This window comes from Gopherus evgoodei, chromosome 3 (genome assembly GCF_007399415.2).
Source record: "Gopherus evgoodei ecotype Sinaloan lineage chromosome 3, rGopEvg1_v1.p, whole genome shotgun sequence".
In the NCBI taxonomy this organism is placed as follows: Eukaryota; Metazoa; Chordata; order Testudines; family Testudinidae; genus Gopherus; species Gopherus evgoodei.
In genome coordinates, this window is record NC_044324.1 from 4,715,682 (window position 1) to 4,741,526 (window position 25,845).

At 68.3% G+C, this 25,845-nt stretch overlaps 1 protein-coding gene across 5 annotated transcripts; it reads left to right on the top strand.

The window, feature by feature from the left end:
- The first annotated feature begins 156 nt into the window (after nucleotides 1–156).
- On the top strand, nucleotides 157–25,122 carry ARHGAP9 (Rho GTPase activating protein 9). Of its 5 annotated transcripts, XM_030554608.1 has the most exons (20): nucleotides 162–234; nucleotides 995–1,084; nucleotides 3,137–3,174; nucleotides 4,071–4,485; nucleotides 8,422–8,678; nucleotides 10,310–10,528; nucleotides 11,608–11,754; nucleotides 12,086–12,196; nucleotides 12,524–12,585; nucleotides 13,994–14,081; nucleotides 16,211–16,306; nucleotides 16,914–17,012; nucleotides 18,024–18,150; nucleotides 18,261–18,374; nucleotides 22,320–22,418; nucleotides 22,863–22,940; nucleotides 23,134–23,187; nucleotides 23,584–23,718; nucleotides 23,994–24,099; nucleotides 24,583–25,122. In XM_030554608.1, the coding sequence occupies exons 4-20, from the start codon at nucleotides 4,071–4,073 to the stop codon at nucleotides 24,767–24,769; spliced, it is 2,394 nt and encodes a 797-aa protein (XP_030410468.1). In that variant the 5' UTR covers nucleotides 162–234; nucleotides 995–1,084; nucleotides 3,137–3,174; the 3' UTR covers nucleotides 24,770–25,122. The 5 variants fall into 5 exon arrangements, with proteins under 5 accessions (XP_030410467.1, XP_030410468.1, XP_030410465.1 ...); XM_030554607.1 differs by lacking the exon at nucleotides 995–1,084 and having other exon boundaries at nucleotides 157–234; XM_030554605.1 differs by lacking the exons at nucleotides 162–234; nucleotides 995–1,084 and adding an exon at nucleotides 634–817.
- The last annotated feature ends 723 nt before the right edge of the window (nucleotides 25,123–25,845 follow it).

Sequence of the window (25,845 nt, forward strand, 5' to 3'; positions counted from 1 at the left end):
CCCACAGCCAGGAATAGAACCCAGGAGTCCTGGTGCCCCCAGCAGCAGCCAAGCTCTGTGCCCAGGGCCAGCCCTGGCTGCCTGTCACATGGCTGGGGAGGTGTCACTACAGCTGCTGACGTGGGCCTGTGCTGTCCCAGGACCCTCCTCCTTTGGCAGCCGCTGCTGAGAAGCTGTCAGCAAAGTTGCAGGAGGTCCCGCAGTGAGGGGAGCGACTGGACAGTGAGCGGCCAGGTAAGGGGCCTAATGGGAGAGGGAAGAACTTTTTTGCCCAGCCTCTTAGCCAGGGAGAAGGTACCCACACTCCTGGCACTGAAGCCCTCGTGAGATGCTGCTCAGAGCCATGGGGCTCCCTAGAAAGATACGTAGGGAGGGGGGCATCTCTGCAAGGCTCCCTCCGAGATCATGCACCAGTGGGAAAAACCCTGGGAAAAACCCTGTCAACGCAACACGGGTGGTGCTGCCTGGGCATCCCATACAGGTCCAGAGAGCCACTGCCGGGCTAAATCCTACTACTATGGCCACGCATGGGCATCGTCCGGCTGGAACCATGCACAGCCATGATTGGGCAGGAGCCACACATAGCCACCGCCGGGCTGGTGCCACGCATGGCTGCAGGTTGTCTGAGGCACAACTTTGCAAGAGGAAAAGTGCTGAGCCGGCGATTCAAACCACATGTCTGTCTCCACACTGCCCCCCGCACGCAAGGAAGTGCAGCTTTCAGAACAACATCTGAGGGAGCCACCCAGGCTAAGCCGGGCTGTCCGGGCACCCAGGCTGTCCGGGCTGCAGGGATGGAGAATAAAACAGAGGGGTGGTAGGTGGGACTCTTTACTCCTAGGAATGGTCAAAAGGGGCGGACTAGGCAGGGCTGCTGCCTGTCCAGATTTTCCCAGGATGGGCCGTTTCTGGAGGTAGCTGTCCTGGGAAATGCCGGCTGTCCAGTTTTAGAGGCTCAGGATGACCCCACCTATCCTATGTTTTTGTACCTCAGAAGTGGCTGCTCTAGGACGAGGCCCCCAGGCTTCCCAACGCCCACGAGGGGGGCACGCGATTGGTAAGAGAGAGAAGGAGGAAAATCCAGGTGTGTTGTTTGTGGGAGATGCAGATCCCCATTTTCCAGATGGAGAAACTGAGGCCAGGGGTAGATGAAATGACTTGCCCAAGATCACCAGCAAGTCAGCGGCAGAGGAACCCTGATCTCCTAGATCCCTGCCCTGTATCCCATCCCCACAGCAGCCTCCCTCCGTCTCAGTGGGCATGTCTCTGATTGCCCAAGGCATCACGCCTCCCTGCGGCTCCTGTTGGATTTGGCTAACGTTTGCTCAGCTCCTCAGCTGCGGGGCTGCATTTTCGATGGACTGCCGTTGGTTTCGTGCAGGGCCGAGGGTCCTGTTTAACTGATCACTGGTCAAGGACAGTCCATTTCTGAACTAGCAGCTTCGGGGCGAGGGGAAGGGACAGAACTGGACAGAGGCAGGGGTAATTGATGAGGCTCGGCTGTCAGATGCAGTCCCCCAGAGTGACTAGATTGAAGGGGTCCCCAGGGAATAGCCCCCTGGCCAAAGGGGGGCATGGCATATTTTGGAATCAGTGATAAAGAAGCAGAAAGGGCCTGGGGGATTTAGAGTCTTGAAGGGCTGTTAATCCTCATTGCTGGCTGCAATGTAGGCACCACCCAGAGCTAGCTGCATCCCGTCAAATTGAGGTTTGTCCTGGGGGGTGGGGTGGAGTCTGATGAGGCCCCGGCAGGGAGGTGGGTTAGAGGGAACAGGACTCTCCTCTCACATGGGTCTTCCCCTGACCCAGTTCTCTCCTTCCCATCTGGGCTGAGCATGGGCTGAGCCCCAGGGCGCTGGAGACAGAGACTCACTCTGCTCACGCCGCAGCTCAGCTCACAGGAAGCCGGTGCCCCTCGCCGAGCGGAAATGCGGTACCTGCGCTCTGCACGTCGGGGTGTGTGTGTGTGTGACTGTACGAAAACAATTAAAACCAGGTCCTTTGTGCTGCCTCGAGGGTGGGGGGAGGGGAGTGAGGCTGGGCCAGCGGCTGCCTTTTCGGGGTCCCTGACTTCAAGACCCCCAGCCGCTCCTCCACCCAGCTGAAGCATCTCAGAGACGGACACCAAGAACACACACATACCCCCACCTGGTCCTTGGCCAGTCATTCCAGGCCTTAATAGCCTTCCTTGGTGCCAACTGGCACCTGGGTTCTTGGCTGCACAGGGTAGGGCGTGGACTGGCCCCACGCAGCGCAGAGCAAACACCAGTCCCGCCGCTGGAGATCCCGACAGGCACGCTGTGTCTGGCTCCCCCTTCCTATAGTGACATGCAGAATGGGCAGTCAGGAGCCAGGACTCCTGGGTTCCATCCCCAGCTCTGAGAGGGGATCTAGTGGTTAGAGCAGAGGGCTGGGAGTCAGGACTCCTGGGTTCCATGCCTGGCTCTGCTGGTAACTCTGCCTTGGGGGTATCTCCCTGCCGTGCCCCAGGTTCCCGCTCTGTCAGTGGGGCGAGGCTGACCTGCTGACTGGGCTTTGAGAGCCTGGGCTGGCAGGGGTATCACAGAGTGTGGAGGAGTCAGGGCCCTGCACCCCCATCTTCCTGCGATTCACCGTGACTCTGAGCCAGCCAGTAACACAGAAGGTTTATTGGATGACAGGAACTCAGTCCAACACGGGTCTTGTAGGTACAGACAACAGGACCCCTCAGTTAGGTCCATCTTGGGAGGGGGGTGGCAGGGAGGCCAGAGCCCCGTTGGGAAGCCAGAGCCCATCTGAGCTCCCCTCCATTTCCCCAGCCAACTCCCAAATGAAACCTCCTCCAGCCATCTCAGCCTCCCCCCGGCTCCTCCCCACCCTTTGTCCAGTGTCCCAGGCAGAGGGTGTCACCTGGCCTCCAACCCCCCTCCTGGGTTCTCCTGTTACCTGCTCAGGTATCCTCCCTCAGGGAAATTCTCCCATCCCCAATGCAGCCAGTCCCAGCAAAACTCCTCTGCAACCTTCCCAGGTCAATTCCCACTTCGTCCCAGGGGCGCCAGTTTTGTAAGCACAGCCCCGGCCTTTGCCCTTGGTAATGGATGCACCCAGCTCAGCACCCTGGTACCCTTCAGTGCCTGCTTTTCTCCTTTTCCCCCAGGTTCTGCAGGCCACCCCCATGGCAGCACCCCGGCAGTGGTGAGTCCCTGCGCGCCGCGCCAAAACCTCCAGCCTAGCCCGTCCCGGAGCCTGAGGTCCCTCCTGGCCACGTCCTCGCCTTGGGTTCAGGGCAGCTGGCCCCCTCCTCTGCCCAGCCCCATGCAGATGCCTGCCCCTGTGGCTCTGGGCACATGCAACGGACACATGGGCACAGAGCATGGGCCAAGCCCCCTTGCCATGCCGGTTCTCGGCTCCACCTCCATCCCCACGGCCCAGGGCGCACGGGTGGAGGAAGGGGCCTGGAAGATGCCCCCCAGGGTCCCGCCTCTGGGGGAAATATTGGGGTCACCCAGGGGAGGAGAGAGGATCCCCAGGGCTGTGTCTCCACCATACAGTTGCTGGTTCGGGCCCTGGGCAAGAGCCGCTTCTGCTCTCCTCTGCCCAAGGCTGCCTGGTCCAGGGAGGGGAGGACATGCCAGGGCCCTGCCCCCCCCACCCCCCAGAACCAGTCACCTCGAGCTGTACATGGCCGCCTGCAATGAGCCACTGGCTGGAAAGCCGCAGAGCTGGCTGGCTTCCTGTTGTAGCAGCGTCTGGGCTTCCTGTAGCCATGTGGCCTCACCCGCTGGCCGCTACCAGGGCATTGAGCACTGGCTTGGACATGTCCTCTGGGGGGGGTAGGGCAAGCAGCCATGTCCCAGTCTGTGCAGTGCCCCCCCGTCTCCCTCCCGGCTGGTCCAGCAGCAGGCCTGAGGCCAGGAGGTCTGGGACTAGGGGGAGGAGTGGGTCAGGCCGCCTGGGCACACACCGGCACCGTGCGTCCCAGAGGGGGAAGCCCCCATTCCCCGCACCCTGAGCCAGCTGGTCCCCCTTTCCCTGTGCCATTGGGGCCGACACCCCGTGTCTCAGCCTGGTCCCCTGCCTTCTCCTTCCAGATGACGGTGCTGGGCCGTGGCTGGGCTGGGCTCGCGGCGCACACTGAGCGGCCAGCCGCTCTCCCCCTCGCTGAGATGCTGTCAGGGCGGTGGCGGCTGGAAGGCCGGTCCTGGCGCCGGGCTGGCCCCTCATCAGGCTCCTCCTCGGCCGTGGCACTGCGAGCCCTCTACGACTACCAGTACGAGGCGGAGGACGGGCGCCAGGTGGCCATCGCGGAGGGCGAGCGCTTCCTGCTGCTGCACAAGTCCAACGAGGACTGGTGGCAGGTGCGGCGGCTCAGCGATCCCCGGAGGGCACGGCCCATCTTCGTGCCGGCCACCTACGTGGCGGAGGTGGCCCCTCACGTGCAGGGTGGCCCATGGCTGAGCGCCTCGCTGCTGGCAGCCACTGGCACTGGGCAGCACCCGTCCCCGGGTGAGTGTCTGCCAGGGATCGGCGTGAGGGCTCCCCTCCCAACTTGGCACGAGCGGGTACTGGGCTGCAGGGACTGGCCTGAGGGTGTCACAGATCCACAGGATCAGGTCTGGTCTCTGGGAGAAGCCAGACCCCCTCGGGGTGTCGCTCTCCATCCAGGGTCTCCAACGTGGCTTCCCTGCCTCCTTAGACTGGCCCCCTGGCCATCAGCCCCCGTGTCCCACCAGGAGCTCGGCCAGTGAGTCTCACTGAGACAGACCCCTGAGGGTGACTAGTCCGCTCTGTGCCCCTCGCCCGCCAGCTGCAGGGGCACTCCCACAGCGGGTATGTCAGCGGGACCCTGGCCCGGGAAGCCCTGGGCTAGCGCCGAGGGACGAAGGCTCTGGGCACCCCAGCACTCGGCTGTGGGGAACCCCCTTGTTCCAGCTCTGACACTCCGTCCCCTTGCTCAGAGCCCACCTCCTCCGCAATAGCCAGCCCTTCTCCAGCCCCTCGCCCGCTCAGCCCCCCTGCGGAGAGGCGGGGAACAGATCTCTGTCCTGGGTTGCTAGGTATCAGTGTCTGGGCAATTGGGGTGGCCATTGTATTCGCAGCCGCTCCTGGGATTAAGACCAGGCCAACCGGTCGCCACCCGCACCTCCACCTCTTCGCCTGCCCTGGGAGCAAATGGCCCTTTGCCACCCCGGGGAACAGGGCGGAAACTGAGGCACGCACAGGCTTCCTGGAAATGTTACAAAATTCCTGCTTTGTCGCAGGGGGTTCAGCAGGGGATGCTGGCCCCAGTGTGGTGCTGGGGGTCTCTGTGCTGCAGGGAGCGGGTGGGGGGCTCAGCAGGGGGCACTAGGCTGCAGGGACCTGGGTAGGGGGCTCAGCAGGGGGCACTAGGCTGCAGGGACCTGGGTAGGGGGCTCAGCAGGGGGCACTAGGCTGCAGGGACCTGGGTAGGGGGCTCAGCAGGGGCACTGGGCTGCAGGGACCTGGGTGGGGGGCTCAGCAGGGGGCACTAGGCTGCAGGGAGCTGGGTGGGGGGCTCAGCAGGGGGCACTGGGCTGCAGGGACCTGGGTGGGGGGCTCAGCAGGGGGCGCTGGGCTGCAGGGACCTGGGTGGGGGGCTCAGCAGGGGGCGCTGGGCTGCAGGGAGCTGGGTGGGGGGCTCAGCAGGGGGCACTAGGCTGCAGGGAGCTGGGTGGGGGGCTCAGCAGGGGGCTCTGGGCTGCAGGGAGCTGGGTGGGGGGCTCAGCAGGGGGCACTAGGCTGCAGGGAGCTGGGTGGGGGGCTCAGCAGGGGGCTCTGGGCTGCAGGGAGTGGGTGGGGGGCTCAGCAGGGGGCGCTGGGCTGCAGGGAGCTGGGGGGGGGCTCAGCAGGGGGCGCTGGGCTGCAGGGAGCTGGGTGGGGGGCTCAGCGGGGGGCGCTGGGCTGCAGGGAGCTGGGTGGGGGGCTCAGCGGGGGGCGCTGGGCTGCAGGGAGCTGGGTGGGGGGCTCAGCGGGGGGCGCTGGGTTGCAGGGAGCTGGGTGGGGGGCTCAGCAGGGGGCGCTGGGCTGCAGGGAGCTGGGTGGGGGGCTCAGCGGGGGGCGCTGGGCTGCAGGGAGCTGGGTGGGGGGCTCAGCAGGGGGCTCTGGGCTGCAGGGAGCTGGGTGGGGGGCTCAGCAGGGGGCGCTGGGCTGTAGGGAGTGGGTGGGGGGCTCAGCAGGGGGTCCTGGGCTGCAGGGAGCTGGGTGGGGGGCTCAGCAGGGGCTGCTGGGCTGCAGGGAGTGGGTGGGGGGCTCAGCAGGGGGCTCTGGGCTGCAGGGAGCTGGGTGGGGGGCTCAGCAGGGGGCGCTGGGCTGCAGGGAGCTGGGTGGGGGGCTCAGCAGGGGGCGCTGGGCTGCAGGGAGCTGGGTGGGGGGCTCAGCGGGGGGCGCTGGGCTGCAGGGAGCTGGGTGGAGGGCTCAGCGGGGGGCGCTGGGCTGCAGGGAGCTGGGTGGGGGGCTCAGCAGGGGGCGCTGGGCTGCAGGGAGCGGGGTGTGGGGCTCAGCGGGGGGCTCTGGACTGCAGGGAGCGGGTGGGGGGCTCAGCGGGGGGCTCTGGGCTGCAGGGAGCTGGGTGGGGGGCTCAGCAGGGGGCTCTGGGCTGCAGGGAGCTGGGTGGGGGGCTCAGCAGGGGGCGCTGGGCTGCAGGGAGCTGGGTGGGGGGCTCAGCAGGGGGCGCTGGGCTGCAGGGAGCTGGGTGGGGGGCTCAGCGGGGGGCGCTGGGCTGCAGGGAGCTGGGTGGGGGGCTCAGCGGGGGCGCTGGGTTGCAGGGAGCTGGGTGGAGGGCTCAGCGGGGGGCGCTGGGCTGCAGGGAGTGGGTGGGGGGCTCAGCGGGGCTGCTGGGCTGCAGGGAGCGGGTGGGGGGCTCAGCGGGGGGCGCTGGGCTGCAGGGAGCTGGGTGGGGGGCTCAGCGGGGGGCGCTGGGCTGCAGGGAGTGGGTGGGGGGCTCAGCAGGGGGCTCTGGGCTGCAGGGAGCTGGGGGGGCTCAGCAGGGGGCGCTGGGCTGCAGGGAGTGGGTCGGGGTCAGCAGGGGGCGCTGGGCTGTGGGGAGTGGGTCGGGGGGGCAGCAGGGGGCGCTGGGCTGCAGGGAGCTGGGTGGGGGGCTCAGCGGGGGGCGCTGGGCTGCAGGGAGCGGGGTGGGGGGCTCAGCGGGGGGCTCTGGGCTGCAGGGTGCTGGGTGGGGGGCTCAGCGGGGGGCTCTGGGCTGCAGGGAGCTGGGTGGGGGGCTCAGCAGGGGGCTCTGGGCTGCAGCGAGCTGGGTGGGGGGCTCAGCAGGGGGCTCTGGGCTGCAGGGAGTGGGTGGGGGGCTCAGCAGGGGGCTCTGGGCTGCAGGGAGTGGGTGGGGGGCTCAGCGGGGGGCGCTGGGCTGCAGGGAGCTGGGTGGGGGCTCAGCGGGGGGCTCTGGGCTGCAGGGAGCTGGGTGGGGGTCTCAGCGGGGGGCGCTGGGCTGCAGGGAGCTGGGTGGGGGGCTCAGCAGGGGGCTCTGGGCTGCAGGGAGTGGGTGGGGGGCTCAGCGGGGGGCGCTGGGCTGCAGGGAGCTGGGTGGGGGCTCAGCGGGGGGCTCTGGGCTGCAGGGAGCGGGGTGGGGGGCTCAGCGGGGGGCTCTGGGCTGCAGGGAGCTGGGTGGGGGGCTCAGCAGGGGGCTCTGGGCTGCAGGGAGCTGGGTGGGGGGCTCAGCGGGGGGCGCTGGGCTGCAGGGAGCTGGGCGGGGGGCTCAGCAGGGGGCTCTGGGCTGCAGGGAGCTGGGTGGGGGGCTCAGCGGGGGGCGCTGGGCTGCAGGGAGCTGGGTGGGGGGCTCAGCGGGGGGCGCTGGGCTGCAGGGAGCTGGGTGGGGGGCTCAGCGGGGGGCGCTGGGCTGCAGGGAGTGGGTGGGGGGCTCAGCGGGGGGCGCTGGGTTGCAGGGAGCTGGGTGGGGGGCTCAGCAGGGGGCGCTGGGCTGCAGGGAGTGGGTGGGGGGCTCAGCAGGGGGTCCTGGGCTGCAGGGAGTGGGTGGGGGGCTTAGCAGGGGGCTCTGGGCTGCAGGGAGCTGGGTGGGGGGCTCAGCAGGGGGCGCTGGGCTGCAGGGAGCTGGGTGGGGGGCTCAGCGGGGGGCGCTGGGCTGCAGGGAGTGGGTGGGGGGCTCAGCGGGGGGTGCTGAGCTGCAGGGAGCTGGGTGGGGGGCTCAGCAGGGGGCTCTGGGCTGCAGGGAGCTGGGTGGGGGGCTCAGCCAGGGGCGCTAGAGGAGGCTTCTGTCGAATGAGCTGTGAAGTCGGGGGGACAGAGGGGTCATGCCCAGAGCTGGGGGGGGGTCCCAGGCTCTGAGCTGAGCAGTGGGGGATCCTCTGTCGGCCCAGGTGCTGTTCATAAGCCGAGGCGCCGCCTCCCCTCCCCCCGCTGCCCCCTGGCGCACCAGGGGCTCTGACCCAGCTGTTCTCTCCCCCTTGCCAGGGCTGCAGCCGCGGTACCGATCCCTCCAGGACCTGTCCAGCCCCCCAGCCCAGCCTGCCGAGCCTGGCCACCACTCCTGCCACAGCCTGAGCCTGCCAGCCTGGGACCCCGGCCCCCAGCTCGGCCCTGCCCACCCCGTCAGCCGGAGCATCAGCACCACCGGCGTGGCCCAGAGCCCCGGCAGGGACGCGCTCGCCCCCAGATGCCAGCAGGAGCGGTGCCCGGAGCCGGTGGGGCAGGGGGTCAGCCCCCCTGGAGTGAGTATGGCCTCCGGGGGGAGGGGCAGGGGTGTGTGCATCTGGCTCCCCGCCCCATCCCGCCTTGCCCTTCTCCACATCACCCACTCAGAGCCGACAGGCAGGGGTGGAGCAGTCCCACAGCGCATGGGCAGCCCCCCAGCTCTGCCGGTGCCCCTCACTCCCGACCTGCAGCCCCTGCTAGCCCAGCCCTGGGCTCCCCCCCCAGCTCTGCCGGTGCCCCTCACTCCCGACCTGCAGCCCCTGCTAGCCCAGCCCTGGGCTCCCCCCTCAGCTCTGCCGGTGCCCCTCACTCCTGACCCGCAGCCCCCTGCTAGCTCTGCCCTGGGCTCCCTGGTGCCTGGCTCTGGCCTTGGGTTCATTTAGGAGCCTCCCCCCTCCCATCCACCCGCCTTCCTCTTTCTTCCTCTGACCACAGAGAGGGAAGTGTAGGTGCAAGGGCTGTGCTAACCCACAGGATGTGGGGTGAGCTGTGGGAGGGGCTGCCCCACGGGGTGCGGCCTGGAGCAACACTACAGACTCAGCTCCCCAAGAGCTGCAGGCCCAGCTGCTGCGGGGGGCCAGGGTTGAGTGCTCGGGGGGGGAACTGACAGGCTGACCAGCAGCGCCACGCTGTGAGTGTCTGCTTGGGACCTGAGGGGAGGGCGGGCAGTGGGGCTTGGGTGGCAGGAGGGAGAGGAGAGGGTCATGGGGAGGGAGGTAGGGCACTGCAGCGAGGGAACCAGGTGCAGAGAGGCACAGGGTAGGGGACAGAGGGGCTGAGCAGGGACAAGGGGGCCGGGGGTATGCGGGTGGGGATGATGGGGGGCACAGGAAGTGGTAGGGCGGAGTGGGCAGAGCGAGGGGTAGGGGACAGAGGGCTCGGGATGGAGGGGAGCAGGGGGCTCAGGAGGGGGGGCGGGAGCCGGGGGGCACCAGCTGACAGGCGGCTCAGGGCCCCTGGCATTGTTCCAAGCCGCTCTGGGGAAACCGTTCCCAACCTTGGCTAAGGCAAAAGTTTATCTGCTTCGCCCAGGGCCGGGAGGGAGAGGGGGGCGGGTGTCCCAGCCCCGGTGCTCAGCACCTGCTCCGGATGCAGCCAGCCAGGACTCTGGGGTGGGGTCCCCCTTGGGGCTCACTCCCCCTGGGCAAGGAACCGGCTTGGCTTTGGCGCTTCATGGGTCTGACCTCAGTCATGCCGTGAGCTCCCCTGGGGGAACCTGACATTCCCCCCAAGGGCCCTGCCCCCCCCGCCCCCCGCGGCCGGCAGGGACTCCCAGGCAGCGGGTGACAGGTGGGTTGTTAGTCGCCGGGAACCCAGCATAGGACAGGGCTGGTTAGCACCCACCAGGGACAATCAGCAAAGTGTATCTGGGTGGGGGGGGGCAGAGCCCAGGGGGCTCCCCCTGAGTCCCAGCCCAGGAGACTGACCCCTTCCAGCTGCCAGCCCCCCCCCATCTCTGCCGGTGTCCCTCACTCCCGACCCGCAGCCCCTCCTTGGAGCTCTGTGAGGAACTTTGGACCCTCCGCTCCCACGCATCCTGGATTCTCTCTGACTGTGCACCCCCGACCCTGACATTGGGGTGGGGGGTCCTCTGTAGCCCCTGGGGGCAGCAGCCCTGACAGTAACCATCCCCCCGCATGCCCTGCAGGTTCCGCCCCCTGGAACCACCATGGAGGAGACCCCGATTTACTGCAACCTGGAGGAGATAAAGCGGGTGAGGGGGGAGCCCCCCGACCCCAGCGGCTCCCCGCTGCAGGTGCTGGACACCTGGGAGCGCCACCTCGACCCCAGCACTGGCCGCAGCTACTTCTACAACCCGGAGACAGGCGACAAATCTTGGAAACCTCCACGGCGCCACCGGGAGATGGTAGGGGGGGCTGCCTCATTGTCCCCCTGGGCTGGGTGTGCTGCCCGGCCTCCTATGCCCTAGCCTGGCTGAGCCAAGCACCCGGGCTGCCCGCCAGGTGCCTGAGAAGGCTCAGCACTAATTGCTCTAACGAAGCACCCCAGGCAGGGAAGGGAGCTGGGGGGGCCATGGGCAAAACCCAGGAGTCTCCTGCTGCGACAGTGTCCCAGGAGCGCGGTACCAAGAGCAGAGCAGGTCAGGAGGGGCCCCGGCAGAGCTGGGGGGAGCCCAGGGCTGGGCTAGCAGGGGGCTGTGGGTCGGGAGTGAGGGGCACCGGAAGAGCTGGGGGGAGCCCAGGGATGGGCTAGCACGGGCTGCGTGTCGGGAGTGATGGGCCCTGGCAGAGCTGGGTGGGAGGGGGGAGCCCAGGGCTGGGCTAGCAGGGGCTGCGGTTCGGGAGTGAGGGGCAGCAGCAGAGCTGGGGGGAGCCCAGGGCTGGGCTAGCAGGGCTGTGGGTCGGGAGTGAGGGGCAGCAGCAGAGCTGGGGGGAGCCCAGAGCTGGGCGAGCAGGGGCTGCGGTTCAGGAGTGAGGGGCAGCAGCAGAGCTGGGGGGAGCCCAGGGCTGGGCTAGCAGGGGCTGCGGGTCGGGAGTGAGGGTCAGCAGCAGAGCTGGGGGTGGGGAGCCCAGGGTTGGGCTAGCAGGGGGCTGCAGGTCGGGAGTGAGGGGCACCAGCAGAGCTGGGGATGGGGAGCCCAGGACTGGGCTAGCAGGGCTGCAGGTCGGGAGTGAGGGGCAGCAGCAGAGCTGGGGGCAGCCCAGAGCAGGGGCTGCGGTTCGGGAGTGAGGGGCACCAGCAGAGTTGGGGGGAGCCCAGGGTTGGGCTAGCAGGGCTGTGGATTGGGAGTGAGGGGCACCAGCAGAGCTGGGGGGAGCCCAGGGTTGGGCTAGCAGGGGCTGCGGTTCGGGAGTGAGGGACACTGGCAGAGCTGGCGAGGGGGAGCCCAGGGCTGGGCGAGCAGGGGCTGTGGGTCGGGAGTGAGGGGCACCACCATGCTGCGGGATGGGGGCACTCCCTGACTCGCTCCCCTCTCCCATGCAGAGTTTGCTCCCCATGGAGGCCCTGAGCCCCGAGTCCCCGGCAGCCGCTGACCTGGGGGAGACGCTGGCGCAGGGCGGGGGCAGTGTCTGGGCCGCTCGGCTCGGCTACACCAAATCCATGATCTTGCCAGAGTCCCGCGTACCCAAGGTGAGATGCCCACAGGGAACTGGGGTCGCGTGGGGGGGCTGGGGGCAGCGCTCTGTTGTTTCTCTGGGGTCGGTGTGTTGGGGGCAGGGCTGGTCCTTGGGCCACATCTGGGGGGCAGGGGGGCACGTGTCAGGAGAGGGGTGTCCGGACTGTTCGGTCTCTGGGACTGCAGGGTGCATGGGGGGTGGGCATTGGGGGGAGCATGGTGGGGGCTGGGTGTTGGGGGACATGGTGGGGGCAGGGTGGGGGGGTGGATTTTGAGTGGCTGGGTGGGGGGCAGGGTGTTGGGGGGCAGTGCCTCATCTCCCCTGCTCTCTCACTCTCTCCGCAGGTGTCTCACCGCAGGAATCGCTCCCAGCACAACTTTGAGGACTGGGTGGGGACCGGGCCGCCCTCCACCTCCCCTGGGGGCTCCCCCCCTCACCCCTCTGACTTACCCCATGTGAGTTACCCCCCAGCCCCCTCCTGCTTCCGTGCCCCCCACCCCGGTTACTGCACAGGAAGCTCTGAGCCAGCAGCTCCCAGGGCTGGGGGAGGGGGGTAAATGGGCCCTGCCCCCATCCCCTTGGTCACCCCCAAATTGATTCAATTCTCAAGAGTTGGCTGCAGCCTGGGGCCCCCGCTGGGTGGTTCAGGTTGGGGGGAGGGAGCGGGAGGCAGGGCTGTGGGGGGTGAGGGGTGGGGTTGACCAGGGGGCTGTGGAGGAGAGGGAGAGAGTGGGGGGCAGGGCTGTGAGGGGTCGGGGGGCTGACGACTCTCCCCGCGGCAGGAGGTGGAGAAGGCCGGGCAGCTGAACAAAACCAAGATTGCAGAGGGTGGTCGGAAACTCAGGTACGTGTGTCGGGGGGTGTCCCTGCAGCAGGTGGCAGGCATCCAGGGGGGGGGGGTCCCTGTGACAGGGGAAGGCTTCCTGGGGGGCAGGAGGGAGGGTCCCTGTGACAGGGGGAGGCGTCCTGGGGGCAGGAGGGAGGGTCCCTGTGACAGGGGGAGGCGTCCTGGGGGCAGAAGGGGGGGTCCCTGTGATGGGGGGAGGCGTCCGGGGGGGCAGAAAGAAGGGTCCCTGTGGCGGGGAGGGAGGCATCTTGGGGGAGCAGGATGGGGGGTCCTTGTGGTGGGGGGAGGCATCCTGGGGGGCAGGAGGGAGGGTCCCTGTGGTGGGGGAGGCACCTGGGGGGCTGGAGGGGGGTCCCTGTGGCGGGGGGAGGTGTCCTGGGAGGTCAGGGGGGGTCCCTGTGGTGGGGGAGGGGGGCAGGAGGGGGGCTCCCTGTGGTGGGGGAGGCACCTGGGGGGCCAGGAGGGAGGGAGCTGTAGTGTGGGAGGTGCGAGGGAGGCAGGAGGGGGGGTCCCTGTGGTGGGGGAGGCACCTGGGGGGCCAGGAGGGAGGGAGCTGTAGTGTGGGAGGTGCGAGGGAGGCAGGAGGGAGGGTCCCTGTGGTGGGGAGGCACCTGGGGGGGCAGGAGGGGGGGTCTCTGTGGCGGGGGGAGGTGTCCTGGGAGGTCAGGGGGGGTCCCTGTGGTGGGGGAGGGGGGCAGGAGGGAGGCTCCCTGTGGTGGGGGAGGCACCTGGGGGGCCAGGAGGGGGGCTCCCTGTGGTGGGGGAGGCACCTGGGGGGCCAGGAGGGGGGTCTCTGTGGTGGGGGGAGGTGTCCTGGGAGGTCAGGGGGGGTCCCTGTGGTGGGGGAGGGGGGCAGGAGGGAGGCTCCCTGTGGTGGGGGAGGCACCTGGGGGGCCAGGAGGGGGGCTCCCTGTGGTGGGGGAGGCACCTGGGGGGCCAGGAGGGAGGGAGCTGTAGTGTGGGAGGTGCGAGGGAGGCAGGAGGGGGGGTCCCTGTGGCTGGGGGAGGGGGCCAGGAGGGGGGCTCCCTGTGGTGGGGGAGGCACCTGGGGGGCCAGGAGGGAGGGAGCTGTAGTGTGGGAGGTGCGAGGGAGGCAGGAGGGGGGCTCCCTGTGGTGGGGGAGGCACCTGGGGGCCCAGGAGGGGGGACCCCGTGGTGGGGCGCGGGGAGCCACTCGGCCTCTCACAGCCCAGGGGGTTTGGACAAGGGACGTCCTGGGCATGAACGGACAAAGGGGCCTTTCTCAGCTGCCCTGAGCACGTGTGTGTGGGGGAGCTCGGGGCCCAGGGAGGGGGGAGCTCAGGGCATGGCGTGGGGGGGAGCTGAGGCTCCCGGGGGGGGTTCCAGGGCAGCAAGGGGCAGGGGGGGGCTGTCCCAGCTGGGCTCAGCCCCCTCTCTCTGGCAGGAAGAGCTGGGGTGTCTCCTGGGTGGTGCTGGCTGGGAACAGCCTCGTCTTCTACAAGGATCTCAAGGGTCCGGCCCCCGCCAGCTGGGTGAGTGGGGAGCTGGGGGGTGGGGAGAGTGAGCGGGGAGGGGGTCACACCTGTCCCAGACCCCAGGGGCTGGGAGCCACCTCAGAAGGGGCCGCCTGCCCCCATGCCCCCCCGTGCAGCCCACCCTGCAGTCCAGGGGGTACTTTGGGCTGAGCCCCCCCCAGTAGCCCTGAGGCTGAGCGATGCCCGTGGGTGCTGCCCTGACACCCCCTCCCCTGGCCCCCCAGAGACCCCCCAGCAGCCCTGAGGCTGAGCGATGCCCGTGGGTGCTGCCCTGACGCCCCCTCCCCTGGCCCCCCAGAGACCCCCCTCAGCCCCAAGGCTGAGCGATGCCCATGGGTGCTGCCCTGATGCCTCCTCCCCTGGCCCCCCAGAGACCCCCCAGCAGCCCCGAGGCTGAGCGATGCCCGTGGGTGCTGCCCTGATGCCCCCTCCCCTGCCCCCCAGAGACCCTCCAGCAGCCCCGAGGCTGAGCGATGCTCGTGGGTGCTGCCCTGACGCCCCCTCCCCTGGCCCCCCAGAGACCCCCCAGCAGCCCTGAGGCTGAGCGATGCCCGTGGGTGCTGCCCTTATGCCCCCTCCCCTGGCCCCCCAGAGACCCCCCAGCAGCCCCGAGGCTGAGCGATGCCCGTGGGTGCTGCCCTGATGCCCCCTCCCCTGGCCCCCAGAGACCCCCCAGCAGCCCTGAGGCTGAGCGATGCTCGTGGGTGCTGCCCTGACCCCCCTCCACTGCCCCCCAGAGACCCCCCAGCAGCCCCGAGGCTGAGCGATGCTCGTGGGTGCTGCCCTGACGCCCCCTCCCCTGGCCCCCCAGAGACCCCCCAGCAGCCCTGAGGCTGAGCGATGCCCGTAGGTGCTGCCCTGACGCCCCCTCCACTGCCCCCCAGAGACCCCCCTCAGCCCCAAGGCTGAGCAATGCTCGTGGGTGCTGCCCTGACGCCCCCTCCCCTGGCCCCCCAGAGACCCCCCAGCAGCCCTGAGGCTGAGCGATGCCCGTGGGTGCTGCCCTGACGCCCCCTCCACTGCCCCCCAGAGACCCCCCAGCAGCCCCGAGGCTGAGCGATGCCCGTGGGTGCTGCCCTGACGCCCCCTCCCCTGGCCCCCAGAGACCCCCCTCAGCCCCGAGGCTGAGCGATGCTCGTGGGTGCTGCCCTGACGCCCCCTCCCCTGGCCCCCCAGAGACCCCCCAGCAGCCCCGAGGCTGAGCGATGCGCGTTGGTGCTGCCCTGACGCCCTCTCCACTGCCCCCCAGAGACCCCCCAGCAGCCCCGAGGCTGAGCGATGCCCGTGGGTGCTGCCCTGACGCCCCCTCCCCTGGCCCCCAGAGACCCCCCAGCAGCCCCGAGGCTGAGCGATGCTCGTGGGTGCTGCCCTGACGCCCCCTCCACTGCCCCCCAGAGACCCCCCAGCAGCCCCGAGGCTGAGCGATGCCCGTGGGTGCTGCCCTGACGCCCCCTCCCCTGGCCCCCAGAGACCCCCCAGCAGCCCCGAGGCTGAGCGATGCTTGTGGGTGCTGCCCTGACGCCCCCTCCCCTGGCCCCCCAGAGACCCCCCAGCAGCCCCGAGGCTGAGCGATGCCCGTAGGTGCTGCCCTGACGCCCTCTCCACTGCCCCCCAGAGACCCCCCAGCAGCCCCGAGGCTGAGCGATGCCCGTGGGTGCTGCCCTGACGCCCCCTCCCCTGGCCCCCAGAGACCCCCCAGCAGCCCCGAGGCTGAGCGATGCCCGTGGGTGCTGCCCTGACGCCCCCTCCCCTGGCCCCCAGAGACCCCCCAGCAGCCCCGAGGCTGAGCGATGCTCGTGGGTGCTGCCCTGACGCCCCCTCCACTGCCCCCCAGAGACCCCCCAGCAGCCCCGAGGCTGAGCGATGCTCGTGGGTGCTGCCCTGACGCCCTCTCCACTGCCCCCCAGAGACCTGCCAGCAGCCCCAAGGCTGAGCGATGCCCGTGGGTGCTGCCCTGATGCCCCCTCCCCTGGCCCCCAGAGACCCCCCAGCAGCCCTGAGGCTGAGCGATGCTCGTGGGTGCTGCCCTGATGCCCCCTCCCCTGGCCCCCAGAGACCCCCCAGCAGCCCCGAGGCTGAGCGATGCCCGTGGGTGCTGCCCTGACGCCCCCTCCACTGCCCCCCAGAGACCCGCCAGCAGCAGGCCCGAGAGCAGCGTGGACCTGCGGGGCGCCGTGCTGGAGCGGGCACGAGACATGTCCAGCAAGAAGAACGTCATTCATGTGAGTGTGTGGGGAGCCCGACTCCCAGCAATGCCCCCCCCAGGGACCCAACCCCCTCCAGCTCCCAGCCACCCCCCCCCAGGGACCCAGAACCCCCTCCTGCTTCCAGCAACCCCGCCAAGGTATCCAGAGGCCCCCCCTCAGCTCCCAGCCATGCCCTCCCAGGGACCCAGAACCTCCTGGACTCCCAGCAACCCCCCCCAGGAACACAGAGCCCCCCCCGGCTCCCAGCAATGCCCTCCCAGGGATCCAGAACCCACCCAGCTCCCAGCCATCCCCCCGAGGAACCCAGAGCTCCCCCCGGCTCCCAGCAATGGCGCCCCCAGGGACCCAGAACCTCCCCTGGTACACAGTGTCCTTTCCTGGCACCACTGCCGAAATCCGGGGCTCCTGAACCCCAGCACCCCACTGTCCCTGCCCCCAGAGCAGCCTGGGAGATGCTCCCCTCAACTGCCCATGGGGGGCCCTGCAGGGAGGAGGCTGCCCCTGCCCGGCCCCCTGACCTGCTGGGCTCTGCCTGGAGACCAGCCCCCCTCTTCCTTGGGGGCCGTGCGGGGAGGGGGCTGCCCCTGCCCGGCCCCCTGACCTGCCCGTGCCGCCCCGGCAGCTCCGCACAGTAACTGGCAATGAGTTCCTGCTGCAGTCGGACAGCGAGGCCGAGATCCAGGACTGGCACCAGACTATCAAGGGCGTCATCCGTAGGCTGGTGAGTGCCGGCGGGCAGAGGGTTAACGCGGCCCATGCCTGGGTATTGGGGGCCCCCACCCATGGGAGAGCTGGGGACGGGAGGGGATAAGGGAGCTGCCCCCCACCAACTCCCCCCCCCGCCCTGCCGGTCCCCCTCACTCCCGACCCACAGCCCCCTGAGCTCCCTCCAGCTCTGCTGCTGCCCCTCACTCCCGACCCGCAGCCTCTGCCAGCCCAGCCCTGGGCTCCCCAACCCCAGCCCTGCCGGTGCCCCTCACTCCCGACCCGCAGCCCCTGCCAGCCCAGCCCTGGGCTCCCCACCCCTAGCTCTGCTGGTGCCCCTCACTCCCGACCTGCAGCCCCTGCTAGCCCATCCCTGGGCTCCCCACCCCCAGCCCTGCCGGTGCCCCTCACTCCCGACCTGCAGCCCCTGCTAGCCCAGCCCTGGGCTCCCCAACCCCAGCCCTGCCGGTGCCCCTCATTCCCGACCCGCAGCCCCTGCCAGTCCAGCCCTGGGCTCCCCACCCCCAGCCCTGCCGGTGCCCCTCACTCCTGACCTGCAGCCCCTGCTAGCCCAGCCCTGGGCTCCCTAAACCCAGCCTTGCCAGTGCCCCTCACTCCCAACCCGCAGCCCCTGCTAGCCCAGCCCTGCCTCTCCACCCCCAGCTCTGCCAGTGCCCCTCACTCCCGACCCGCAGCCCCTGCTAGCCCAGCCCTGGGCTCCCCACCCCCAGCTCTGCCGGTGCCCCTCACTCCCGACCTGCAGCCCCTGCTAGCCCAGCCCTGGGCTCCCCACCCCCAGCTCTGCTGGTGCCCCTCACTCCTGACCCGCAGCCCCCTGGGCTCCCTCCAGCTCTGCTGCTGCCCCTCACTCCCGACCCGCAGCCCCTGTCAGCCCAGCCCTGGGTTGCCCCGAACGTGGGGAATGCCCAGCACTCTGCCCCTCCCCCTCTGTCCCCTTGCGTGGCTGGGAGCAGTTCCCATCCCCAACTGGCTGCTGCCTGGGCTGACGCGTCCCCCTGCACCCCAGGACCAGGAGAACCCTCTGGACGAGCCGGGCTACGTGCTGCGCCGGGCGGGCAGCTCCGAGCTGGGGGACCTGAGTGGGGATGAGGAGGACGAGGGAGTGAGGCCGAAGGACAGCTGGAAATCCTCCGGTAGGTGCCCTCTGTATGGGGGGCGGGGGCTGGCCTTGGGCTTGGGGGAGGGGAGGGGGCAACGGGCCTGGGGGGTCTGTGGCTGCTTCAACCCCTGTGCCCCCCTCCAGGCTCCCTCCGCGGCCCGGACAGCAGCGAGAGGAAGCGAGTCAAGAGCAAACTCAGGCGCTTCATCGTCAAGCGGCCCCCACTGCAGAGCCTCCAGGAGAAGGGGCTCATCCGAGGTGGGAACCCCCCCACTGCCTCCCACCCCCTGCATCCCATCCCCCTGCTGCCCCCTGCTGCAGAGCCTGCAGGAGAAGGGGCTCATCCGAGGTGGGAACCGCCCCACTGCCCCCCACCCTCTGCTTCCCATCCCCCTGCCGCCCCCCGCTGCAGAGCCTGCAGGAGAAGGGGCTCATCCGAGGTGGGAACCCCCCCCACTGCCCCCCACCCCCTGCATCCCATCCCCCTGCCGCCCCCCGCTGCAGAGCCTGCAGGAGAAGGGGCTCATCCGAGGTGGGAACCCCCCCACTGCCTCCCACCCCCTGCATCCCATCCCCCTGCTGCCCCCCACTGCAGAGCCTGCAGGAGAAGGGGCTCACCCCCCCCACTGCCCCCCACCCCCTGCATCCCATCCCCCTGCCGCCCCCCGCTGCAGAGCCTGCAGGAGAAGGGGCTCATCCGAGGTGGGAACCCCCCCCACTGCCCTCCACCCCCTGCATCCCATCCCCCTGCCGCCCCCCGCTGCAGAGCCTGCAGGAGAAGGGGCTCATCCAAGGTGGGAACCCCCCCACCCGCTGCATCCCATCCCCCTGCTGCCCCCCGCTGCAGAGCCTGCAGGAGAAGGGGCTCATCCAAGGTGAGAACCTCCCATCCCTCCCCCCGCCCCACAGCCTGCAGGAAATGGGGCTCATCCGAGGCGGGGACCCCCCCGTCACACCCCCCTCCCCCGTTACTCCCCCTGCCCCCATCCCCCTGCATCCCATCCCCTACCCCACCACTGCAGAGCCTGCAGGAGAAGGGGCTCATCCCCCCACCCCCACTGCTCCCCACCCCCTGCATCCCGTCCCCCTGCTGCCCCTCGCTTCAGAGCCTGCAGGAAAAGGGGCTCATCCTCCCACCCCCACTACCCCCCACCCCTTGCATCCCATCCCCCTGCCGCCCCCCACTGCAGAGCCTGCAGGAGAAGGTGCTCATCCGAGGTGGGAACCCCCCCACCCGCACTGCCCCCCACCCCCTGCATCCCATCCCCCTGCTGCCCCCCGCTGCAGAGCCTGCAGGAGAAGGGGCTTATCCGAGGTGGGGACCCCCCACCCCCACTGACCCCCACCCCCTGCATCCCATCCCCCTGCCGCCCCCCGCTGCAGAGCCTGTAGGAGAAGGGGCTCATCCCCCCACCCCCACTGCCCCCACCCCCTGCATCTCATCCCCCTGCCACCCCCCGCTGCAGAGCCTGCAGGAGAAGGGGCTCATCCAAGGTGGGAACCCCCCCACCCCCACTGCCCCCCACCCCCTGCATCCCATCCCCCTGCTGCCCCCCACTGTGGAGCCTGCAGGAGAAGGGGCTCATCTGATGTGGGGACCCCCCCCATCGCTCCCCCCGCCCCACAGCCTGCAGGAAATGGGGCTCATCCGAGGCAGGGACCCCCCGTCACTCGCCCCTCCCCCGTCACTCCCCCTGCCCCCATCCCCCTGCATCCCATCCCCTATCCCACCGCTGCTGCAGAGTCTGCAGGAGACGGGGCTAATCCGAGGATGGGACCCTCTCTCCCATCGCTCTCCCTGCCCCCCCATAACGATGCTGGTTCCGGGGACCCAACTGAGAGAGCCAACTCAGGACAGATTGCTCAGAGCAGGGCAGTTACAGCCCCAGGCTGGGGGTTTTCCACCTCAAAGGCACCAGACCAGCCAGCCAGAGAGGACTTCGTTCTCACCCCACTGGCTAACCACCCGTCACCCCAGCAATTCCCTCAGACGCTCCAGTTTCCCAGTATCACCACCAGTGCCACTTGCTATGGGGACGAATGGTTATGAAAACCAATGCCCCAGTCAAAGAAAAAAGGTTCTTCCAATCCCAAAGGACCAAGCCCCAGACCCAGGTCAATACACAGATCAGATCTTACCCACTAATCACGCTGCTGCCAAGTCTTTAGAATCTAAAATCGAAAGGTTTATTCATAAAAGAGAAAAGCTACAGGTGCGAGCTAGACTTGGTGAAATGGAATCAGTCACGTACCATGATGGCCAAGTTCTTGGTTCAGGCCTGTAGCAGTGATGGGCTAAACGGCAGGTTCAAATCAAGTCCCTGGCACATCCCCAGCCCGGATAGGTCATCAGGTCTTTGTCAGGCTTCCGGGTAGCAAAGTTCCTGCAGGGGTGTGACGATGCGGTTCTGGTGGGACCCAGCTGAGAGTGCCAATTCAGGACCAATTGCTCAAACAGGGCAGTTACAGCCCAAGGCTGGGGTTTTTCCACCTCTAAGGCAAACCAAACCAGCCAGACAAAGAGGACTTCGGTCTCACCCCACTGACTAACTAACTACAAGTTACAAGCAATTCCCTTAGACACTCCAGTCTCCCAGTATCACCACCAGTGCCACTCGTCCTGGGGATGAATGGTTATGAAAACCAACACCCCAATAAAAGAAAAAAGTTCTCCTGATCCCAAAGGCCCAAGCCCCAGACCCAGGTCAATATACAAGTTAGATCTTAACCACAAATCACGCTGTTGCCAATCCTTTAGAATTTAAAATCTAAAGGTTTATTCATAAAGGGAAAAAGATAGAGCTGAGAGCTAGAATTGGTTAAATGGAAACAATTACATACAGCAATGGCAAAGTTCTTAGTTCAGGCTTGTAGCAGTGATGGAATAAACTGCAGGTTCAAATCAAGTCTCTGGAACATCCCCAGCTGGGATGGGTCATCAGTCCTTTGTTCAGAGCTTCAGTTTGTAGCAAAGTTCCTCTAGGGGTAAGAAGCAGGATTGAAGACCAGATGGAGACGAGGCATCAGCCTTTATAGTCTTTTCCAGGTGTAAGAACCTCTTTGTTTTTACTGTGGAAAATTATAGCAAAATGGAGTCTGGAGTCACATGGGCCAGTCCCTGCATACTTTGCTGCGTTACAAGGCGTATCTGCTGTATTCACCCAGGAAAGCTCATGCTCCAAAACGTCTGTTAGTCTATAAGGCGCCACAGGACTCTCTGCTGCTTTTACAGATCCAGACTATCACGGGGACCCCTCTGGTACTTGGGTCAGTTGTGTAGCTGATGGTCCTTAATGGGCTATCAAGCAGGCTTGGCAGAACTAACACCTACTTGTCTGGGGTGTCCCCCAGAAGCAGAGCGAACGTTTGAAATACGGACAGTCCGGAGCCAATACTCCTAACGTCAGCTACAACGAGACACGCGTACCCGGACCCCTCCCGAGACCCCTCCCCCAACCTTTTGCTAACAGCACCTTGGTTGCAACCATGAGCTATACGGTCCCTGTTCATGTCAATAACGTCACACCCCACCCCTCTGCAGCCCATCCCCTGTGCCCCATTCCCCCTGTGCCCCCTGCCCCACCGCTGCAGAGCCTGCAGGAGAAGGGGCTCATTCGATGTGGGGACCCCCTTCACCGTCGCACCCCCTGCCCCCACCACATCCCCGTCCCCCATTGCATGTACTCCTTCCCCATCCTCTGCACCCCAGTCCCCTGCACCCCCACAACACCCGCACCCCTTGCTCCTCATCTCCCCCAGCTCCTCTGTAACCCACCCCCTGCCCCCCAACACTTCAGAAGCTGTAGAAGAAGGGGTTCAATCAAGGAGGGGACCCCATATGTCCTGCCCCCCTCCCCCCTCCCGCTGATACAGGACTGCATGGCCTTAGGGGATATTTGATGCAAATGATTTAATAAGGAAACTTGCATATTTGTAAAAACTGCCCCCTGCCCCCACTCAGCCCTGCCTCCCCTCCTCCGCTGGGCACTGTTCTCAGCGCCCCCCCACCCCCCAGCCTCCCCTTTTCCGTCACCCGAAACTTGGTGCCCACAGCACCCCCCAGTGGCAGCTGTTGGGATTGCAGCTGGTGGGGCGAGGGGACGGGCTGGGCAGCCCTTGGGGTGAGAGCGCCCCCCCCAGTCTGTTTCTGCACCCCTGAGGGCCCCTGTCCCGGCCTGGCACCCACCGCTGCCCTCTCTCCAGACCAGGTCTTCGGCTGCCGGCTGGACGCCCTGTGCCAGCGGGAGAATGACACGGTGCCCCGCTTCGTTCGGCTCTGCGTGGAGGCCGTGGAGAAGAGAGGTAGGAGCCGGTGTGCCAGGCCCCCACCCCCAGCGTGGAGCCCCTCCCTCCCTGGGGCCCTGCCTGCCATTCGCGGGTGTCTTTCTGCATGGGCCCCACATATGGGGGAGTCCCAAAGCCCCTCGTGCCCCAGCCCACAGGTCGTTCCACCCATGCCCAGCCAGCGCCACCAGCACCCAGGGAGGGGAAAGAGACACAGAGGGCAGACATGCTCCCCCGTGGGACTTCCAAGTGGGGCTGGGGGATGGCAAGGGGGCACACGGGGGGGGGCTCCAAGCAGGGGCAGGAGCCACATGGAGCTCTGAGCAGGGTCTAAGGGCTGGGCGAGGTCCCACGGCGCTGGGAGCAGGTGGAGGGCACATGGGGTTCTGCAGGAGGGGGACAGGAGTCATAACTGCCCCAAGCAGAGTCTCACCCTCTCTTCCCCCCCACCCCACGCCGCAGGCCTAGACGTGGACGGGATCTACCGAGTGAGCGGGAACCTGGCTGTGATCCAGAAGCTGCGCTTTGCCGTCGACCGAGGTGAGCGTCTGTGCCTGGGGGGCGAGAGGGGGCAGTTGCCCCAGGAGCTGCTCCCTGCAGGGGGGTGGCCGCCCCTCACCGTGGCCCTTGGCCTTTGCCCCGGGGCTGCAGTGGCCCCACCCAGCCGGCCTCCCCGTAAGCCCTGCCCCTTGGGCAGCCAGGTGGGGCAGTGACAGGGTGCGTTGTTTTGCAGAGCGGGCAGTGACCTCAGACGGGCGCTACGTCTTCCCAGAGCAGCCGTGCCAAGGTAGAGCCGTGCCGGGTGGGCATCGTGTGCGCGTCCCCTCCCCCTGTGCTGGGCCCGCGGCTGGGCCTGTGCGCAGAGCCCCGTGGGGTGCCCGGCGTCACAGGCGGGACATGCGGCGCTCGGGGGGGGCGCAGGGGTGTTCGACGTGGGGGCGCTTGGCATCACCAGCAGGGCACGCGGCACTCAGGGGGTGCGGGGGTGTTCATCATGGGGATGTCCATGACCTCAGGGTGCACTGGGTGAGGGGGTGCAATGGCCCCCGTAGTCCATACCCTGGGCGCTCGCCATGGGGCTGGCTCGGTCTCTCCAGTGCAGCCGGGCTGGCCCTGCGCCCCTCGTGGTGCCCCCTGCGCTCCTCACGCTGCCCCCCCAGGCTGACCCGCTCATGTCCCCCAGAGGAGCGGCTGAGCCTGGCTGACCCCGAGTGGGACGACGTCCACGTTGTGACCGGCGCCCTCAAGCTCTTCTTCCGCGAGCTGCCCGAGCCCCTGGTGCCCTTCGCCCTCTTCGACGCCTTCGTGGCTGCCGTCAGTAAGGACATGCCCCCCCAGGGCCTCCCCCCCCCAGGGCCCAGACAGTGCCCAGTCCCCCCACCATGGGGTCTCCCCTGTGCCGCATGTCCTGTCCCCCAATCCCAGCTAGGGGCAGAAGAGGCGGGTGCTGGTTGATGCCCCGTGGGCCACCCAACCCCAGGGGCCCAGGCTGCCTCGCGCGGCCAGTGCCCACAGACTCCAGTGGGTGGGGTGGGGGGCAGCCCTGGACCCCCATCTCGTCCAGCTGCAGAGTCACGTCGCTTCTCCCCACAGAGCTCCCGGCCTACGACGAGCGGGTGCAGTGCCTGGCCGAGCTGGTCCAGTGCCTGCCCCCACCCAACTATGCCACCCTGCGCTACATCCTGGCCCACCTCCGCAAGTAAGGGGGGGCTGGGAAATCTAGGGGGGCAAATATCCCTGGGGTGGGGAACAGAGCCAGGGGCTGCAGGTTGGGATTGAGGGGCCCTGGCGGACATGGAGAGCAGAAGGTCGGGATTGAGGGGCCCTGGTGGACATGAGGGGGCTGCAGGTTGGGATTGGGGGGGTTCCAGCGGCCGGCAGAGGCAGAGGGTTGGGCTTGAGGGGCACCAGCGGCCTTGGGGGGCTGCAGGTTGGGATTGAGGGGCCCCAGTGGCCGGGGGGGCTGCAGGTCAGGATCGGGGGGGCCCCGGTGGCATGGGAGAACTGCAGGTCAGGACTGGGGAACCCCAGTGGCCAGGGGGGCTGCAGGTCAGGATTGGGGGTCTGCAGGTCAGGATTGAGGGGTACCAGTGGCTGGGGGGGCAGCGGGTCAGGACTGGGCCCCAGTGGACATGGGGGGCTGCAGGTTGGGATTGAGAGGCCCCTCTCTGCCGCCCCCCAGGGTGATGGAGTACGCCGACGCTAACCGCATGACCCGGCAGAACATCGGCATCGTCTTCGGCCCCACGCTGCTGCGGCCCGAGAAGGAGCTGGCCAGCATGGCCGTGGACATGGTCCACCAGAACCAGGCCGTGGAGCTGCTGCTCGCCGAGTTCCAGCGCATCTTCCCGGCCCCCAGCGCCAGCTGAGCCCCCCACCCCTGCCCCAGACCAGGACCAGGGCACCGTCTGGAACACCCCGGCCTCGGCGCCAGCTGAGCCCCCCACCCCTGCCCCAGACCAGGACAGTGCCGCCATCTGGAACACCCTGGCCTCGGCGCCAGCCAAGGACAATGGCCCTGGGGCCCCGTCCCACCCCCGGGCTTCAGACAATGGAGCCCTCCCTTGGGCCATACGCCAGGTGGGCGCCGGTGCCCCTGGAGGGGAAAGGCCCCGTTCCCCGAGCCAGCCTGTGCCCGGTGCCCTCTGCCCTGCCGAGTCTGTCGTGCCCAGTGCACCCTCGATCTGGACTCTCGAGCCCGGAGCCAGGCAGTAAATGGCTGCTCAGGGAGCCCCCCGTCTCTGTGCTGTGATTCGTGGTGGGGGAGGAGGGGTCACCCTAATTACTGTGAGCTGGGGGGGGCCAACGGGCCAGTGGAGGGGGGTCAGTTAGGCTGCTAGTCCCTCCCCCAATTGCTTCCCCTCTAACCCACTCCTCCCCCCGAGGATAGAAGCCAGGAGTCCCATGGGGGCACCAACCCCATTGCCCCCCGCAATGAGTGCCCCCCACCCGACTCCCCACTGTCCTGAGGGCATCAGCCCCACTCTGCGAAGGACCCAGCCATGCCGGGGGGGGGGTTATTTATTTATTGATTTCTCTCCCCAGTTTACAATCAGAACAACTCCCCCCCCGAGCCAGAGGTTGTGCCACGTGCTGCCAGGGTCCTGGCTGGCTCCTTCGGGGGCCGCAGAGCGAAACTCCCTGGGTGCGCCGGGAACGGGGTCTGGGGGGGGCCAGGACTCGCACTGGGGCCTGGCTGCGAGGGCACCGGGAGGGCAGGGAAGCTTTGTGGCTGCAGGCTCTGCCGAGCAGCAGTAACTGCGGGCTCTGGGGCGGGTGCCCGCGCTGCCTGCCCAGGAGTGGCAGGCCAGGGCCGTCGCCATGGGTGGGGGGGAGGGAGCCACAGCTAGCCCCAGGACGCGCCTGCCAGCTGCCCACCCCGACGCTGGGGGGCCGGGCCTGACGGGAGAGTCGCAGGGGGTGGGAGCCCAGTGGGGGCTCCCTT